General features: G+C 39.5%; 1 protein-coding gene across 3 annotated transcripts in view; it reads left to right on the plus strand.

Moving 5' to 3' along the window:
* Positions 1-14,187: 14,187 nt before the first annotated feature.
* The window catches only part of ALF4 (aberrant root formation protein), a 60,213-nt gene continuing 55,184 nt past the window's right edge, over positions 14,188-19,216 (plus strand). For all 3 annotated transcript variants that reach the window (XM_010246485.3, XM_088893605.1, XM_019196158.2), the window contains exons 1-3: positions 14,188-14,576; positions 14,656-14,838; positions 14,934-15,083. In XM_010246485.3, coding sequence (XP_010244787.1) covers positions 14,283-14,576; positions 14,656-14,838; positions 14,934-15,083 — 627 coding nt within the window. In that variant the 5' untranslated portion in view covers positions 14,188-14,282. The remainder of the gene's footprint in view (positions 14,577-14,655; positions 14,839-14,933; positions 15,084-19,216) is intronic.

Raw genomic sequence — 19,216 nt, forward strand, 5'->3', positions numbered from 1 at the left:
CATACACCACACATCTGGAACATTTTCTTGCGAGTCTCTTTATTCTCGTTCCAGGAGGAGGAGGGTCCCAAACAAATGTTCAATCCACGTGGTGTAAGATGCATTTATGAATGAGTGCACGTCAACAAGGCTCGGGTTTGTTTGCGATGCAAATTTTATTTTGCACTGGTGCAAATTGGATTGACTTTTTGATGACTCGGTTTGGAAAGAGTACAAATATAAATATATAAAGTGCAAAACCTTGCATTTAATATCTATTAGTAGAGACCCGTGCTTTGAGTGAAAGTGAAATAATGGAAATACATTTTTTTCTATTTTCCATTGTGACACTATGATCTAAGATCATTTTAGGCAAATATTATAATGTTTAAATTATATAATTTATAATTTATACGAATAAATAAATGTATTTTAAATACGCTATAAACTAATTACATTTGTTTCTTGGAGATTATTGATAATTAGTACGTATTTTCAAAAAGTAATTTTAATGGTTATAGTTTTTAATTTTTGGTAATTTTTCATATTTATTAGAAATCATGTTAATCCATTGTTGGCAATTTCTTGGATAATTTTTGGTAAATATGACAAAATTATTGGTACTTTATTTTTGGTTAATTTCTGTTCATTAAATGTAATTTTCTGCTATTTACAGCTCAAATTATATTTAAATAAATATAATTACTTTTAATTACGGTTTAAAATGTAATTATATTACTTACAGTTTCAAATATTATTTAAATAATATTTAAGATAAAACTATTAATTAATGAATTAATAAAAATATTAATGTTTTTAATAAATACTGCAATTATTGAAAATACTGTAAAATATGGCTAATTATTAATATACTATAATTAATAAAAAATTATATTTAATAAATAATGTTAATTGATTAAAATACTATAATTATTAAAAATGTTACTATATTAATTAAAAATACTATTAATTAATAACTTCAGTATTTTAATAAATAATTTTAATTAATTAATAAAAATATTGTATTAATTAAAAATGCAGTTAATACTAATAATTAATAAAATGGTATAGATATGCCCTCCAATTCAAGTCAAAGATTGATGAATTACGAAAAAAGGATTGAATTTCTTCAATCAGGTGACATGGATGAGAATGCCATAGCTGAAGAAAAGTCCGGAAGAAGAAGGAATTAGAATTGCAGTATGATAGAGAGGAAATATATACCGGAAGCAACGCTCCCGGTGTGATTGGTTGAATCACGGAGACCGCAATACCCATTATTTTCATATCACTGCTTCTACAAGGAGGAAAAATAGTATCAACTGGTTAAAGGACAACAGTGACTCTTGGACTTCAGAACCTAAAGCAATCGAGGAGCATATAGTACTATACTTCTCCTCCATTCATTGCCATTTTGCTGATATGGATTCTGCTCTTCTTGAATCTGTGGTTAATACCGCTGAAAATAATTTTCTTTACTCCATCCCAAACAATATTGCTCTTCTTAAAGCTCTTGGGCCTGACGGATTACATGATTTATTTATACTAAAACAGCTGGGACATCCTTGGAGAGGATTTTTGTGATTTTATTAGGGGCTTCTTCTCTTATCTCTTCAATTAACGATACACTCTTTTGATGCTTATTCCAAAAAAGAAGAGACCAGAGCTCCCCATTGACTTCCAACCTATAGGCTTGGCCGTAAGGCTGCACCTTGGGCCGGGTTGGCTTGAATTTTGGGTTGGGGTTGGGTCATAGGTTGATGCTTGGGTTAAGGTTAGGGTTGAAATTCATGAACCCGACTTTATTTTCGGGTTGGGTTAGGGTTGATCCGTTGGGCAATCCGACCCAAACCCGAACCCAACTATATAGTATATGTCATATATAAATATATGTTTTATATATTATATATCATACATTGATTTGTTTAGATGTACGATAGTTGTATAGCCCTCACTACATACTATAATGTCTTTCTTTTAAGATAATCACTTTACTTAATACCAAATGAAAAGACTAAAACCTTAATAACATATTTTAGGTTTTTTTAATATTTTATTCTTCATCTCCTCTCTAATGTTTGCCTCACATAAAAGATATATCATAGCTCATAATAAACTGTAGTCATTTCAAACACTCTTTTTTTTTTGAATTTTGTACTAAAAGAACCAATAAAAACATCAACAAACAAATACTAATAAAACATAGGAATAATATATATATATATATATAGTGAAAATTGAGTTAACATTTGAGATTAAATAGCTTTATGAGATTTTAAGGGATGGGAACAAGGTTAGGTTGGGCCTAGCCCGAAGTCAACATCGGGTTGAGTTGGGGTGGGTTAGGGTTGAAGGAATTTAGTTAGGGTTAGGGTTGGGTAGATTCGGTTGAAGGTTGAGTTGGGGGTTTAAAACGTAGGGTTGGGCTAGGTTTGGCCTTAACCCGACCTAACCCGGCCCAACTTGCAGGCCTACGTGGCCAACATTACATACAAAGTGGTAACAAAGCTCCTTGCTGGGAGGTTGAAAGTACTTTTGTAAAAAATGATATCCCTATATCATAATCCTTTTATGTCTAGAAGACAAATCTTGGATGACATTGTCATTGCCAAAGAAATCATCCACTCTATGCATAAAAACAAATCTAGCAAAGGCAATTTCTTATTAAAAATTGATCTTTCAATTGCATACGATCATGTTGAATGGCCTTTTCTTATCAGGTGTATGCAACTGCTCGGCTTTTCTGAAACTTTTTGTTCCCTTATTCAATTTTGCATTGCTTCGAAGTCCATGAAAGTCATTATCAATGGTAGTTGCAGCAAATCAATCCAGCCGCAAAGAGGGTTGAGACAATGATGCCCTCTTGTCACGAGGGTAGTTCTACAGCGGAAGAAACTCGTGCGGCGTCTAGGCCAAGGTAGGCCAGGACAAGCCTTTGTGCACCTAGAGGCTAGGAGTTGCCCGATGGGATGGCTCCACCAAAGTCAATAGCACTGGATCATGACCTCAAGTCCAATGGCCGAGGCACTCTCCTGGCTCAGACCGGTCCATGGGAGGCGTCGCTTACGTGCTAAAGGGGGACAACCATAATGCAAGGCGACTGTGCGCCGATGAGGTGACTTGGCACCGATGTGAAGGGTCTCCTGTATGCCGATGATGACAGGCACCTGTGTGCCCTGATGATAGGCAACCGCTTGGGCCGGAACACACCCGTGCGCTAGAGGCAACGGGGTAGCTCGCTTAGCTTGGGCAAGGGGCTGGCGTGGTGAAGGGTCATGCTTGAGCCAGGCTCGCATTCCAAGCCTCCCTTGAGTGTCGGTAGCGCAATGCCGGTCCAACACTGTTCCCATGAGCAAGTGTGCGCCCATGAGGAACACTAGTAGCCATGCTAGCCGTTAACCAGGGCCGCCCCGCAAGGGATGAAGGTCTAGGAGTGCCAAGGTTAGGCAACCAAGGAGGTCGACCACCCCACCTCAAAGAGTACGTTAAGCTTTTGGTGGTTTGCCTGAAGATAACATCAATTCTCCCAAAAATCATACGGGCGAAAATGACAGTGATGTCCCTAACGTAAGCCTGCCAAGCATAGGCAAGGCTAAGCCTGTGTCAGACCGTAACAAGCTCCCCCACTCAATTCATTGTCGTCCTCGACAATGACTCCTTCCGTAAATGGGCGTCTGTGTCGCGCGCCATCCACTCTTCTACCAGTTCCAGGGCTCGCCTGGCCAACCTGGGTCTCGCCTATATTGGTGTCCATTTATGGGGATGGAACCATTTCACCATGCCGGCCTGCCTGGACTTCACCTCCCAGTGTTGAGGTTACTCAAACCGCGCAATGGCTATGTCGTTGAACTATGAAAGAAGGGCCCTCGAAGAAATGTGTGTGGTGCTTCGCGGAGGTCCGCCCCATGTATCATCTTACCTCAAGGCTCAACCATCTTCTTGGTAGCTTTTCAGTGATGCTACCGAACACGCTGATAGGTCTACTCCTCATGTTGGCGATGACCTGGGTACCCTTTCACCATGTTGGCCTGCAGACTTCACCTCGCCGATTCGAGTTACTCAAACCTAGCCATGGCTTATGCTCTCTGGGCCCTCGAAACTACGCTTCACCTCGCCGACTCGGGCTACATCTTCACTCCGAGGGGGCCCCACTGCTGCTGCCTCAAGGAGACCTGACCGCTTTGAACGCGAGTGTGGCAACTTTTACCCATGAGCTGTCGACCATGCACTCGCCTGGTGATGAGTTGTTGCTGTTGCAAGTGATCCACCTGTGAACTGTGCATGTCCTCCGAATACCATGCCGATGCAGGGCCGTCATGCTCCAACAGCTAGTGTACCCACATTCCTAACAAGGCTCATGCGTCACCCATGAGCTGTCGAACATGCACTCGCCTGGTGATGAGTTGTTGCTGTTGCAAGTGATCCACCTGTGAACTGAGCATGTCCTCCGAATACCATGCCGATGCAGGGCCGTCATGCTCCAACAGCTAGTGTACCCACATTCCTAACAAGGCTCATGCGTCTGCCCCCGCATGAGGACAACAACCAATGCGTCTGTCCCCGCAAGGGAAGTTGTTTTAGGGTCATTGGAATGGGGACACGAACAATGAATGGCCTCTTGCCAGGCCTGATAAGAAATATGCTCGATCCTAGGTGGAAGTGCCTAGGGACCGCACCCCACAATGTGCTACTTGTCGTAATGACCGCTTCAACTGGCTCTAGGCTAATCTGTTGAAAACCAAATGCGGCTGTAATTAGCTAGCTCGCTCTGATACCAACTGTCACGGGGGTAGTTCTACAGCGGAATAAACTCGTGCAGCGTCCAGGCCAAGGTAGGTCAGGACAAGCCTTTATGCGCTTAGAGGCTAGGAGTTGCCCGATGGGATGGCTCCATCAAAGTCAGTAGCACTGGATCATGACCTCAAGTCCAATGGCCGGGGAACTCTCCTGGCTCAGACTGATCCATGGGAGGCGCCACTTACGTGCTAAAGGGGGACAACCATAATGCAAGGCGACTGTGCGCCAATGAGGTGACTTGGCATCGATGTGAAGGGTCTCATGTATGCCGATGATGACAGGCACCTGTGTGCCCTGATGAAAGGCAACCGCTTGGGCCGGAACACACCCGTGCGGTAGAGGCAATGGGGTAGCTCACTCAGCTTGGGCAAGGGACTGGCGTGGTGAAAGGCCATGCTTGAGCCAGGCCGGCATGCCAAGCCTCCCTTGAGCGTCGGTAGCGCAGTGCCGGTCCAATATTGTCCCCATGAGCAAGTGTGCGCCCATGAGGAACCCTGGTAGCCATGCTAGCCGTTAACCAGGGCCACCTCGCAAGGGATGAAGGTCTAGGAGTGCCAAGGTTAGGCACCCAAGGAGGTCGACCACCCCTTCTCGAAAAGTACGTTAAGCTTTTGGTGGTCTGCTTGAAGATAACATCAATTCTCCTAAAAATCTTACAGGCGAAAATGACGGTGATGTCCCTAACGTAAGCCTGCCAAGCGTAGGCAAGGCTAAGCCTGTGTCAGACCGTAATACTCTGTCACCCTACCTCTTTATCATCTATCTTGAAATCCTCTCTAGAATGTTGACTAATGCACTCCGGACTGGGGAATTTAAAGGTTTCAGAATATGCAATTCTCATGAAAGGTTAAATTACCTTCTTTTTGCAGATGATATTCTTATCTTTGGGGAAATAGATATTGGGAAAGCCAGAGAGATTAAAGAGATTTTGTCTACCTTTTGTCAAGCCAACAAATTAACTTTGCAAAGTCATCAATTCACATTAGTAAGAATGTGGTTGAATTGGTAAAGACAAGCATTATAAATGATCTCGGAGTTGCAGAAATTAATAAAGATGATACTTATTTGGGCAGTCCTCTATTCAACACATCTAGAGGGGTATCCTCTTGGAATCTCATTATTGATAAATTGATATCAAAGTTAAAAGGCTAGAAGGCAGATGTGTTATCCCATGCATGTAAGATCACTCTTATCAGGTCAACCTTACATGCTCTTCTATGTACCATGTGGCAGCAAGCTTAATTCTGAAGGGTGTGTGCAAGGAAATAGAAGCTATTTGTAGAGATCTTTGGTGGGGTAAACCTAGTAACAAGACGATTGTTTATCAAAAGGCTTGGCATTCTTTCCTTCATCCTTTAGATAAAGGTTTTATTGGTCTAAGAATAATTGAATTAATGAACAAGGCATTTCTCTTTAAATTAGTATGGAGATTTCTAAAAGAAGAAAATTCCTTGTGGGCCTTAACTCTCAAAAATAAATATTTGAAAGGGGAACCTTTTATGGAAAAGGTTGGAAATGGATTATTTCCAATGGCTTATTTGTTGATACATGGGTTGATGATTTTTCATTGGAAAAACCAAGAAAACTGGAACAATACCAGTTATAAGGTTGCCATGTTAATCGACCCATCCAATGGATTATTTCCTACTTTTGGAAATGTAAATGAAGACAAGCTGATATGGAGATTTACCCCTCAAGGAAATTACACCTGTAACTCAGGATATAAGTTATTATCACAAAAGTGTGAAGCTTCGAATGCTCGTTTACTTTGTAATGGGCTTAGTCGGAAGAGATTCTAGAGTTCTAAGATGCTTATCCCTCATATATTAAAGTGTTTATTTGGAGGTGTATTATGAATGCAATTCCAACTAGTGCTGAAATGGCAACAAGGTTTCATGGTGTTGACCCACCTTGCAGGTTATGCAAAGAAAGTGATGAAACTTTAACACACCTGTTTACACTCCCAATTTCTATTTTTGAACTGGGTGCAATTTCAATGTGGTACATTTGGCAGATGCAACAAGGTTATCTTCAAGAATGCCAAGTTTTGTCTAGCCTATGTTGTTAACTCGATCCAAGCACATGTCAGTGATATTCTTAAATACAATAATGCTCCAACTCAAGAATTAAGGTCTTCTACCAATCCTTCTACTAGTGATATCCCATGTTGGTGTAAATGTGATCAAAATAAATATTGATGGTTCATGGACCCTTAATAAAGTCGTGGTCTTTTGGCTGTTTACAAGTCGAGCAGAATGATTTTCAGTTTATTTCTGTTTGGCATGTGGAATATCTAGCTGCCAAAAGATAGAGTGCCGAAAAAACGCGAAAAGCCCATTTTGGGAAGCTCCAAATGAAGCTTTTCGCGTCTTTCGCGTTTTATTCTCATGCAGAAAACACGAAAATACACATGGAAAGACATGCGTCTACCAAACGTGCTTCAGGCTGCTCAGATCTTCATACAAAAGCTTAATGCGTCTTTTAACTGTTCGAGCTACCAGAAGATCTTCCCAAAAAGACGCATCAAACGGGCCCAAAGTCATTGATCCCAAAAAGATGCTGATATCTTCTTTAAGTTTGATCGGGATCCTCCTTGGCACCTTCACACTGTTATCACTGATTGTCATCCCTTTATTTCCATGTTTCAAGTTTGCTCTCTTTATTACACATCTAGTATTTATAATAAAGTAGCCCATAGGCTATCTCAATATGTTGCTAAGCATAACCATTCCATGACCTGGTCTGATACTCCCATGTTTCGATCTCAAACGAGATGTAGCTTTTTTTTTTGAGCGGGGGGGGGGGGGTTAATGAAATTTTCCTTTTGGCTTAAAAAGACCTTTTTCACTAATTAGTTTTTCAATATTAATGGAACCATATTGAGGCATTAGTATGGTTTAAATCTTTAGCTAGAGGATGATTTTAAATATACCACTCACTTATTCAATTGAGAAAACATTGACATGGTAAAACTATTGTTCGTCGTCTTCTTCACCATGAATCAAACCTTAATGTACTACTCTTCAACTCCAATGATAACAATGAAATTTGTATTTTTCAGTCCTTGTAGATTTGAAAATGAAGATTCCCCTTAATAGCAAGTCATTTTTTAATGGGAATTCAGACCTCTAAGCTAATTTTGTTTGGTCATTTTTAATGTCGGATCTCTAGTCTGATTTAATGTCATTTGCATTCACTGCCTTTTACAAGCATACCAAAGAGTACAAACTTTATAATCTCTAGGGAGACCATTTCAAGACCTCCAAGTTAGTATCATTTTTGTTTGATCCTTTGTTTGCCCTTTATTGTTGTTTTTGAATTTCCTATGCATTTAGATATTTAGACCTTTTTTGGTATATATATGAACTAATATTTTAAAGGGTGCATTGAGAAAACCCTATGTATTCAACAAAATTCCCAAACAAGGCTAGGCACACTAGGTGGGTGGATATGTAGGACAATGATGTGCATCTGGATTCTCCATAACGTCCCTCTTCCTTAACATGAGACCAGATCTGCTCCTCACACCGACCTCACATGCACATCCTACCATGCATTGGGAACATCTCCCATACTTATAAGTTATTATTCACGGGAGGTGTTCGTAATGCACGGTAGATGTGCCTGTGAGGTTCCCATTTGTGAGGAGTAGATCCCGTTCCCCTTAACATATGGTCTTTAAAAGTATAGAGGTGAAGGTAATAGATGATAAACATTATGGAGGGAGGTAGAGGCTATGCGCGCTTGGCTAGGTCAAAGGTAGGTGATCTAGGCGGGATGGTAGGCAGGGCATGCTAAGCATGTTACGTAAGTGGGGTTGGCTGAGGGAGAGATTGAATCTACTCCTCATAGAGCGCGCCTCACACCGACCTCATAGCATGTTTCAGATGTGCATCTGGAACATCTCCCCTTGAATTAAAAGTTTACAAGTACGAGATTGTTGAAAAAAATTGATTTTATTTTATTAGGGTCTATTTGGATGATTAAGGCATCTTTTATTTTTATTTTTTATTATTGTACTTAACTTATAGTAGGGGCACAAGGGCCATTTCCCTTCATATATTTTTTGCCCTATAATATTATAATGAAGCTAGAGCTGCCTGTTCCATTGCCTCTAATTCTTCTTTCTCCTCTTCTCTTTTCTTCTCTTCTCCTCTTCTCCTCTTCTTCTTCTTTAATCTCCCACTGGATTTACTGTAAAGATGGTATTAGAGCATGGCCATTGAATCCGGGTGAACAAGTGTCTTCTCCATATTGTTGAATCTGGGCGGAACAGAGGAGTAAATCTGGGTTAACCAAATCAGATCAAGTGTCTTCTCCAAGCTACTGAATCTGGGCAGAACAAAGGAGTAAATCTAGGTTGATCGAATCAAATCTGCAACTGGTACAACCCTATTATTTTTCTTTTCTTTTTCTTCCCTTGGTCGTGTGCCAAGAGGAAAGCAAATGGTTCTGAACCACTGAATGTCAGTAGACCCTTGTGAGGTTTATCCCTCTGTTTGTTTTGGATCGTGTGATCCTGTACATGTGAAAGGTGGTTGTAGGTCACGTATGACCTGTTTTCTCTATTTGTTAGCTTGATATCATGTGTGTAAGGATCCCTCTTAGTGATTAATGCTTGTAGAACCTCTGGAAAACTAGTTGGCTAGGACTGTTATTCCGTATTGGTCTGAAAATTAGATTTATCATATTGTTTTTTCCTAGAAATTGGTGCATGTGCATAGATTAAGTCCAAAACTGAAATGTGTGTGTGGATTAATCACTTGTTGTGTGTGGAGCTCTTTGTTCTGATATAAGGAGGGATCCTAAATTGAGGTTTTAGATCAAAAAATTTTGTGTTGACCATGTTGTCTGAGAATTCTGCTACTTTAGGGATTTCTGGAAGTCAAAATTGAGTAAATGGGGGAATGGATATGAGTTTCCCCATGGCTGTTATTCCCTTTGATGGTCTGAATTACCTTGAATGGTCTAGGGGAATAAAATTCTACATCATTGCTAAAGGAAAAATAGGATACATCAATGGGAAAGTAAAGGAACCGAAGAGCGAAAGTGTTGAATATGATAGATGGAACCAAGAAAATAGTATGGTGATGTCATGACTCTTGGTTTCCATGCTGCCACAAGTGAGAAAGACATTTATGTGGACCAAAATTTCTTGTGAAATATGGGAACAAGCAAAGTCCACCTATTCAGAGCAGAGACACTATGCCAAGATATGCCAACTGCAAACTGAATTGTCCACTTGCAAGCGGGGGGAAATGAGTCCCTCGGTGTACTATTCGAATCTGACATTGATATGGAAAGAGCTTGTCACTATCAGAATGTAAATTGGAAGTGTAATGAAGATGCAAAGGCATACAAATCACTTGTATCTCAACAATGAGTATTTGCCTTCCTCTTGAGGCTGAATCCTTCATATGAGTCCATCAGGGTGCAGATCTTGGAAAGTAAAGACTTGCCATTAGTTTAGGAGGTTTATGCCTTAGTTCAGTCAAAAGATAATAGAAGAAATGTGATGAATTGTACAGAGAGGGAGCTAGTCACCCTAGCTGTTCGAAGAAGTTCAGATACTAATGTCGGAAGTGTTTTTAAAAAGGGTGACTCTCAAAAGAGAACAGATGATAAGAGTAACTTTGGTGCACTCACTGCCAGAAGACAAGACACACCAGAGATACATGTTGGGATCTCTATGGAAAACCTAAATGGGCAGAGGATTTGGGTAAGACATCAACAATTGATCAGGGCAAGAAACCAAGTCAACATAATAAAAAAAAATATAACTCAGCTAATATGGCATCTCAAGAGACTAGTCCCATGATAACTCATGAAAGACATCCCAGTTCTGACCCTAAGGAAGAGATCATCAACTCCTTCCGTGACCATTTGGAATTATATGGTAGGACTTTTCGCTAGATGGATTATGGTCCTACTCCTTCTACCTTTTTTGCATCTACATCAAGTAACACCCCCACTGCCTTCCATGCGTCATCTCATACCTCTGATTCCCCTTGGGTAATTGACTATGGAGACTCAAACCACATGACCGGTAAGTTAAATTTATTATAGTCATACAATCTTCTCTCTAGGAGAGATAATGTGAGACTAGTTGATGGCTCTTTCTCCACCATAGCCGACCAAGGAACCATATCTCTCCCACTCGGCCTTACCCTTTCTAATGTACTACATGTTCTAAAATTACCTATAAATTTGCTTTCCATTAGTAGTGTTATTCACTCCTTAAACTGTTCAGTTACTTTTTTTTTCGTCTTCACGTGTGTTTTAGGATTTGGCTTCGGGGAAGACGATTGGTAGAGGAAGCATGGTGGATGGTCTCTACGTGTGGGAGTTGTGGCTATAGAGTCCTTGAGTTCGTCTAGTGAGAATCAAGCCTATTTATGGCATAGTCGTCTTGGTCATCTTTCTTTTGAGTCATTAAAAGTTATGTTTCCAAAGTTGTTTGAGTCTTTGTCAGTGAGTCAGTTGCAGTGTCAGACATGCCAATCGAGTAAACATTGTAGAAGCTCTATTCCTTTGAGAAATAAAATATCAAAATTTTTGTTTCATATTGTTTATTCTAATGTTTAGGGCCCTGTTACTCTACCTACTGAGGCTGGATATAAGCACTTCATTACATTGATCGATGATTACTCCATATACACCTAGGTTTACCCTATGCAATATAGAGATGAAGTGCCTAAAATTGTGAAAGACTTTCAACGCATGGTATTCACTCAGTTCCAAACCAAAATCCATATTTTCCAATCGAATAATGCAAATGAATACTTCCATAGTGATCTCACGAAATTCTTTGCTTCGAGTGAATCACTTCAACGAAGCTCTTGTGCTAGGACACTCCAACAAAATGGTGTCGCTGAAAGAAAAAACCGTCATCTTCTCGAAGTAGCTCATGGCTTGCTAATCCATATGAATATTCTGAAACATTTTTTGATGGGTGTTGTTCTGTGTGCTACGTACATCATCAACCGTATGCCATCTCGGTTACTAGAGTATAAGGCCTCATATCAGCTTCTGTTTCTTACAGCTCCATTGTCCCCCATTTCAATGCGTGTTTTTGGGTGTCATTGCTTTGTTCCTAACTTGTCACCTACTCAAGGTAAACTTGATCCTCATGCTATTCCTTATATTTTCCTTGGTTACCCTTTATCTCAAAAGGGTTATCGTTGCTATGATCCCACCTCTCACAAGTACTATGTCTCAATCGACGCTTCCTTCTTTGATAATCAACCTTTCTTATCAGTTTATCCTCAGGGGGAGAGTAGGGTTGAGGAGAAACATGCTCAGACTCAATTACCTCCTCTATTCTGTGTCTTTCTTCGCCACCACAAAAGCCAGCAGAGTTCAAGAGTCATGGAACCTGACACTATGCAACCAACATCATCGGTTTCACCGGAGGTTGATCCTTCTCATCAGCCAGGTACATTTGCTCCTATTGATATGCCTGTTCCTCTCAATGTTGGTTCCCCTATTTTTGATGATCTTGATGTTTCTATTGCTAAGAGAAAAGGTGTTAGATCTTGTACCACTAATCATCCTATCTCTCACTTTGTGTCCTATGACCATATTTCATCTTCATATTGTGCTTTCCTCTCCTCTGTTGATAGTATCCCCGCTCTTAAGAATGTAACAGAAGCTTTATCCAAACCTGGATGGACAAATGCAATGAAGGAAGAGATTGATGCATTACGCAAAAATGACACTTGGGATTTGGTGGATCTTCCTAAAGGGAAGGAACTAGTGGGTTACAAGTGGGTGTTCATAGTGAAACACAAGGCTGATGGAACTGTTGAAAGGTACAAGTCCAGGCTAGTGGCAAAAGGTTTTACACAAGTATATGGAGTGGACTATGCAGAGACTTTTGCTTCAGTAGCCAATATGAACTCCATCAGGATTCTCTTTTCATTGGCATCAAATCTTGACTGGGAACTTCACCAATTGGACATAAAAAATGCTTTATTGAATGGTGAAGTAAGAAGCAAAGTGTGGTGGATAAGAAATCTATTAGGTAAACTGGGTTTTGCAGTTAGCAACCCTATGTCACTCTATTGCGACAATAAGGCTACTATCAACATTGCAGCTAATCCAGTCTTACATTATAAGACGAAACACATTGAAGTGCACAAGCACTTTATTAGAGAGAAACTTGTGAATGGAGAAGTGTGCACCCCATATGTTTTTGCTCAGAATAACAACTTGCAGACATCTTCACAAATGTCTTCATCATGTGCGGCATAATGATTTCTATGACAAGTTGGGCATTATTGACATTTATGCTCCAACTTGAGGGGGAGTGTTGAGAAAAATTGATTTTATTTTATTAGCGTCGGTTTGGATGATTAAAGTGTTTTTATTTTTTCTGGTTATTGTACTTAACTTATAGTAGGGGCACAATGGTCATTTTCTTTTCCTATATTTTTCGTCCTATATATTATAATGAAGTTGGAGCCGCCTGTTCTCCTTCTCCTTCTCTTCTTTCTCCTCTTCTCTTTTCTTCTCTTCTCCTCTTCTTCTTCTTTAATCTCCCACCGGATTTACTATCAAGAGAGATATTTCAAGTGCACGACTGATACATGTTGTGTGGTCGGTGTGAGGTGTGCTTTGTGAGTTAGTGGTTTATACATAAGATATAGAAAATTTTAGGCACATATCTAATGTTATATATTTATAAAAAATGAAATATTGGGTACATCTCTAATATTGTTCATTATTTTGAATAAAAATAAGTTTTATACATAAGAAATAATTTTATCAACCTAGAAATCAAACAATTTTTATTTTTAGATGGTAGGTTAGTGGTTTGAGTCAAATGATACCATAGACATACAAAAATATTAAATGTGATAAGTAAAAAATATTTTATATAATTTAAATGAAATATATAATTTAAAGGGAAAATTATAGTCAAAGTTGGTTGTACATATAAAATTAGGTTGCATGTTGTTTCAGAAACAAACAAAACTCTGACAATCGGCTCTACATTTCAAATTATAAAAACCCTTGCAATGTCATCAAAGGCTTACGTGATTGTTGCCAGCCTAATTTTAAATGTATAGCTGGCTATGACTATAATTTTCTTTAATTTAAAACTAATAATCCAAAAACAATGTTATTTTTTTTATTTAGATGGTGGGTCAATGATCCAACCTTTTTAAAGAAACACATAATGTCATAATTGAATAATAAATATTTAAATTTATTTTTAATCATATTGTTACTTTTGTTAATTTTCAGTTTTTCAAGTAATCAATATGAAAAAAAGTTTTTCAAGTGCAAAGCATGTGCTTAATTACTAATATAAATAGTTTCTGAAATGCATAATTATTTTTTGTTTGTTTGAGTGTAATTTTTCACTCTCTTGATTTTTACACCTTGTAGTGCAAACGAAATTGCACCGCAAACAAAAGAGCCGATGAAATTGCACCGGAAAGTGTATTGGTCCACCACCATTGCTCCTTTGGGGGATCGTTGCGAGAAGGGTGGTTCTTCGCATGCAGTTGCAGGCTTCACTGTTTCTCAACCTCCTACGACTTCTCTCGAATCAGGGGCACCGACGGGGGACTGTTGGTTTGTTGCCGCCGCTCAGAGTCTCAACTCTGGTTTCTCTCAACTCAAAGTCTCAACTTTGGTCTGAACTTCTACGATTCTACTTCAACTCCCGGAAAACAGAAATGTCTGTGGAGGGACCTGACGAGATCGTTTTGCATAGAGTACATATACGCGATTCCACTGCTCATCCTCCTCTCCTGCTTTGCCTTCAAGAAACCCTCAACAGATGCTCCAAAGTAAGCACTCCGAGTTTTCTGTGTTTTGCTTTGTTAGTCGTTTTCGGTTCACCATCTCATAGTTACTCTTTTTTATCAGTCCGTCGAAACCGGAGATTATGACGAGTCCACAAAGGGCGTTCAAGCAGTTGTCGACTTTCTCGGTTCCGTCTGCGATACCGCTGAATCTGGACTAGATAATGGAGACGATTCGAAGGAGAAAGATGCAGTGGAAGTTCTTACAGAGATCCACCGCTACATTTCATCTCCTTCGTTGGACCAGGTTTGTCTATCTTCATCGTTGACTGCGTTTGGTCTATTGGTAGTTGATACCTTTTGTCCTCCTTATCAGCTTATCTGGGCTCTTTATCGTTGCAGGCGGTTGTCGATGCCCTATCATTTGAGTTGCCAAAGGCAGTGGCTAAGTTCTCTGGCATATCAGATAAATGCCGGGAGATTGCAGGAAGTGTAATTGATCACCTTTTATCGACTTGTAGTCCGAGGGAGATGTTTTCGATTCTATGCGAGGTGATTCCTCTCCCTTTGCTGTCGATAGAGACGGGAATAGCTAGAAAAGAAACTTATTACTTCATTGTATGCTGTTAAACTGACAACAAATAGTTGAGTTGAGCTCACCATATTTTGTTTGTTTTGGACCCCATAGAGAACAATCTAAAGTTGTATTTGGAATCAGAAAAATTTCTTGAATAATCATTTTCCATGTTTTTCATATGGTTCTTTGCAATAGGCACCATAATTCCCATTTCTCCACCGATTTCTTTGCCGCATTTGTTCTGGACTTGCTTTTGGCTCTTTTTTCTATATGTTCAGTGCTGTTTCCAGAGTTTTCAAATATCCCTGTTCAGTAAAAGGGGTAGTGTCCTAAATGGAGATGGATGGGATTGGTTTGATGCATTTGGACAAGCCTTGTAGGTTCCCATTAGGAAGCACATATCTTGGCTTCCAACTTTCACATGTCATTTAGATGGAGGACTACAGCTGCCAATGCTATAGCAGCTAAGCTTGCCAAAGATGGGTTATAGACTTATATCTAGATGAATTTTATTGAAGATTTTGATTTGGTTGTAGCCCATTGTTATTGACTCTGTTGCTATTGGATGTTATGAGTTGGATTTGATATTGAGCTTGTTATAGCTCTTGTGTCTTCACTCATTTGATGGGGCTATGTATCTATTTGTTTCCTTCTTTTGCTTTGTATACCTATTCCTATTATTTATCAAGAATGGCACACGAGTAGTAGCAATAGGCATATACTTTTGTTGTATGGTAATTGTATTAGCAAACTGGACACTGCATGTTTGGTTTGGAACCTATCCTCTATTATTACATTAGTTCATTTTTTTACAAAGTTTTGTTAAAACTCCTATCAATAAAAAAGTGGTAATTAGGTGTTTGAAGTGGGTTATGACAAGGGCTGTACTCAAACAAGGAAAAGGAGAAGAGAAGGTAATTAGATGTTTGAAGTGGAAAAGGGTTTGAAAGTTGTAGTTACTTATGAAGATAATTAGTTGGAACATCAGAGGTTTAGGGAGCTTGAAAAAAGGAGAATCATAAAAGAATTGCTCAGAAAAGAAAAGCCAAATATAGTTATGCTCCAAGAATTAATAGTTTTTGTAGTGGACAGAAGATGGGTAAGGAGTATTTGATCATCTAGGGGAATAATCTAGGCAACAACTCCTTTTTGGGGTTCTTCAGGGGGAATTTTTACCTTATGGAGAACTAAGGAGATAAATTGCTTGGAGGAGCTAGTTAGTCAATTATCGAGTTTAATCAAGATGAGGAGGAAAGAGGATGGGTTAGTTTGAATTCTAACAAATGTTTATGCACCAAATACCTGTAGCGAAAGAAATGATTTACAGGAGGAACCAACAGCAGTCAGGGGCCTCTAGGAGAGAGCATGGTGTTTGGGGGAAGATTTTAATGTCATAAGATTCACTCATGAGATGAACAATCCTAAGATTCACTGCCTCTAGGAGAGAGCAGTGAGGGGCCTCTAGGAGAGAGCATGGTGTGTGTGTGTGTGTAGGCATGTATAAACATGTATTTTATCAATAAATAATAAATAATGCATAATTATGTTCTACATGTAATATATGCATATATATATGTGTGTGTGTTTTATCTTATATTTATTTGATGTTTTTTGTTCAGTTTTAATTTTTTATTTGTAAAAAAACATTAAAATTTGCAATTTGAGGCCAAGAAAGTTTTTTTTCCCTGCGAAAATAGCAGGGCATTGGGACGCATGGATCTCGAAAAGTTACCCAAAATAAAAAAAGCCACCTTAATCGGACATCAGAGTGCAAAGTTATGGCTTCTTGAAGTTTGCATACACATTTAGTGTGCAACATGTGTCTCGGTCACTAGGTCGAATGGGTGAACGGTCCAACCGTTCGGGTTGGACAGTTTTGTCCAAGCCAACGGTTTTTGACTATCTCTGTGTTTTATTAAAATTGGACCCAGAATCTTGGTGGGGTGATGGTTCGAATGTTTCAGCCGACCGGGTCAACGGTGGGTTGAAAACATTGTTACAAGCATGAGTAAATTCAACTTATTTGTGGAATCTTATGATCCAAAGGATTTTCCCTTGTTTCAAGCTAGGTTTACTTGGTCCAATTTTGAAGCCAAACCCATTTGCTCTAACTAGATAGATTTTCGGTCTCCCTAGAGTGGGGGGAAGGTTCAAGGGGGTTGACTACTAGAGCTCTACCCATACTGGTTTCAGACCATTGTCCTATTAGATTGGTTAGTGAGAGGTTAAATAGTGGACCTTGCCCCTTTAGGTTTGGAAACATGTGATTACACCCAAACTTTGCTAAGAGAGTGTAGGAGTGGTGGTTGAATGATGAAGTAGAGTATAGATGGAAAGGTTATAGATTTTACAAAAAGCTTCAGGTCTTTAAAGCAAGAATACAAGATTGGAACAATGAGGCTTTGGAAATTTGGAAGATAGGTAGGAGTGGATAGGTCAGAAAATAGAACTTGATGAGGTAGAATCTGATAGGAGATTAATGCATTGGCCTCCCTCCTCACCCATTGTATAACTGGATTCATAGTTCTTGTTATACAACTTCTTCATTTCGTCCCTATATCACCATATCACTGAATCTAGATCTTTTAGCCAGCCCACTACCACCTTTGAGTCCTCTTCAACCACCAAATTCTCCAAGTTCATCTCATTTGTAATCTGAACACCTTGTAAAACTGCATACAGTTCAAGCCCTTAAAGAGTCTCCACTTCCCACCGGTCCTGAGTAGAGTGGCACTATATTCCCTTCCTTATCTCTTATGACCCCTCCAATTCCAGAAGGGCCTGGGTTACCTTGGCTACTCCCATCAAACTTTAATTTCAAAAAACCTTCAAGAGGAGGTACCCATGTCAAGTATATTTTATCCTTCTGCACTGAACTAGAAGTCACTGTATACCAGTTCCTCCAAATTATCGTCAAAGGAGAATTATCAAAATAAATCCAAAGCTAATTGCCAATGTATAACCCTGGTCATTACACAATCCATAACTTGTTTCCTTGTGTTAAGATGTGCTGAATAGGGGTAGTTTAGTCTTCTTCTATTTATTAAGTAACTTGCTTATGTGGCAGTGTTATTAGAGTTACTCTGCCCCACACTTAAGTAAGGGCATTTCTGTCTTTGTAAACATTATTAGAATCTAATATAGATTAAGGGGGTCGACTGGATGGGTAATCTATCAGATTTTCGACAGACCCTTCTTCTTCTTCTTCTCCTCTTCCTGTTCGGACTACTGTAGCAGCAGTCGAAACATGGTATCAGAGCCATGCTCCTGACCTACGTCAGTTGGTAAAGCACCTCAGCATTGTTCGTGACTCTTCACCTTCGTTTCTGGTCAGCCAATGGAGGGAACTGGTTCGCCCTAGGTCAGAAACATTACAGCTTGTCTCTCTGCTGCGCATAACCTTCTTCAACAAGGAAAGTGACTTCAGTAGTGAATGGTTGATTGATATTCTCAAAGGAAGGTCGGTTCTCTCTTCTTCTAGTGTTACTTATATTTCTGGGTAGAAACCCTACAAGAAGCTGTTAGTATTGATTATAACCTAGAGAACTAGGTTCACTGTTGCCCTAGGAAGGGCTGTGTGTGCAGTAGCCGAATGGTGTAGGGCTGCTGTAAGTGGCCGAGTGGTGTAAGGTAGAATGCAGTGACCTTGCCGAACTCTTTGTGGTTGTGTAATGCCCTCTTAAGTGTGTTAAACAAGTCTGAACTGGGTGCAGCAGATTTGACTGTGTTGTGGTGCTTGTGATGCACAATTTGTTTGGTTCGTTCAGATGTTTGGGGTCCAATCAAAGTAGAGTCTTATAATGGGTACAAGTATTTTGTCTCCTTTATTGATGATTGTTCAAGAATGACATGGATTTACTTAATGAAAGAAAGAAGTGAATTATTTTCCATTTTTCAAATATTCCATGCTGAAATACGCACACAATTTGGTGTTCCAATCAAAATTCTCCGTTCAGATAATGGTCGTGAATACTTTCTTACTTCATTTCAATAGTATTTAGAACAACATGACATTATTCATCAGACCTCGTGTGCTTTCACCCCTCAACAAAATGGGGTGGCTGAACGGAAGAATCGTCATCTTCTTGAAATTGCTCGGTCTATGCTT

Source organism: Nelumbo nucifera, chromosome 8 (genome assembly GCF_055504915.1).
Source record: "Nelumbo nucifera cultivar China Antique chromosome 8, China Antique-T2T, whole genome shotgun sequence".
Lineage (NCBI taxonomy): Eukaryota > Viridiplantae > Streptophyta > Magnoliopsida > Proteales > Nelumbonaceae > Nelumbo > Nelumbo nucifera.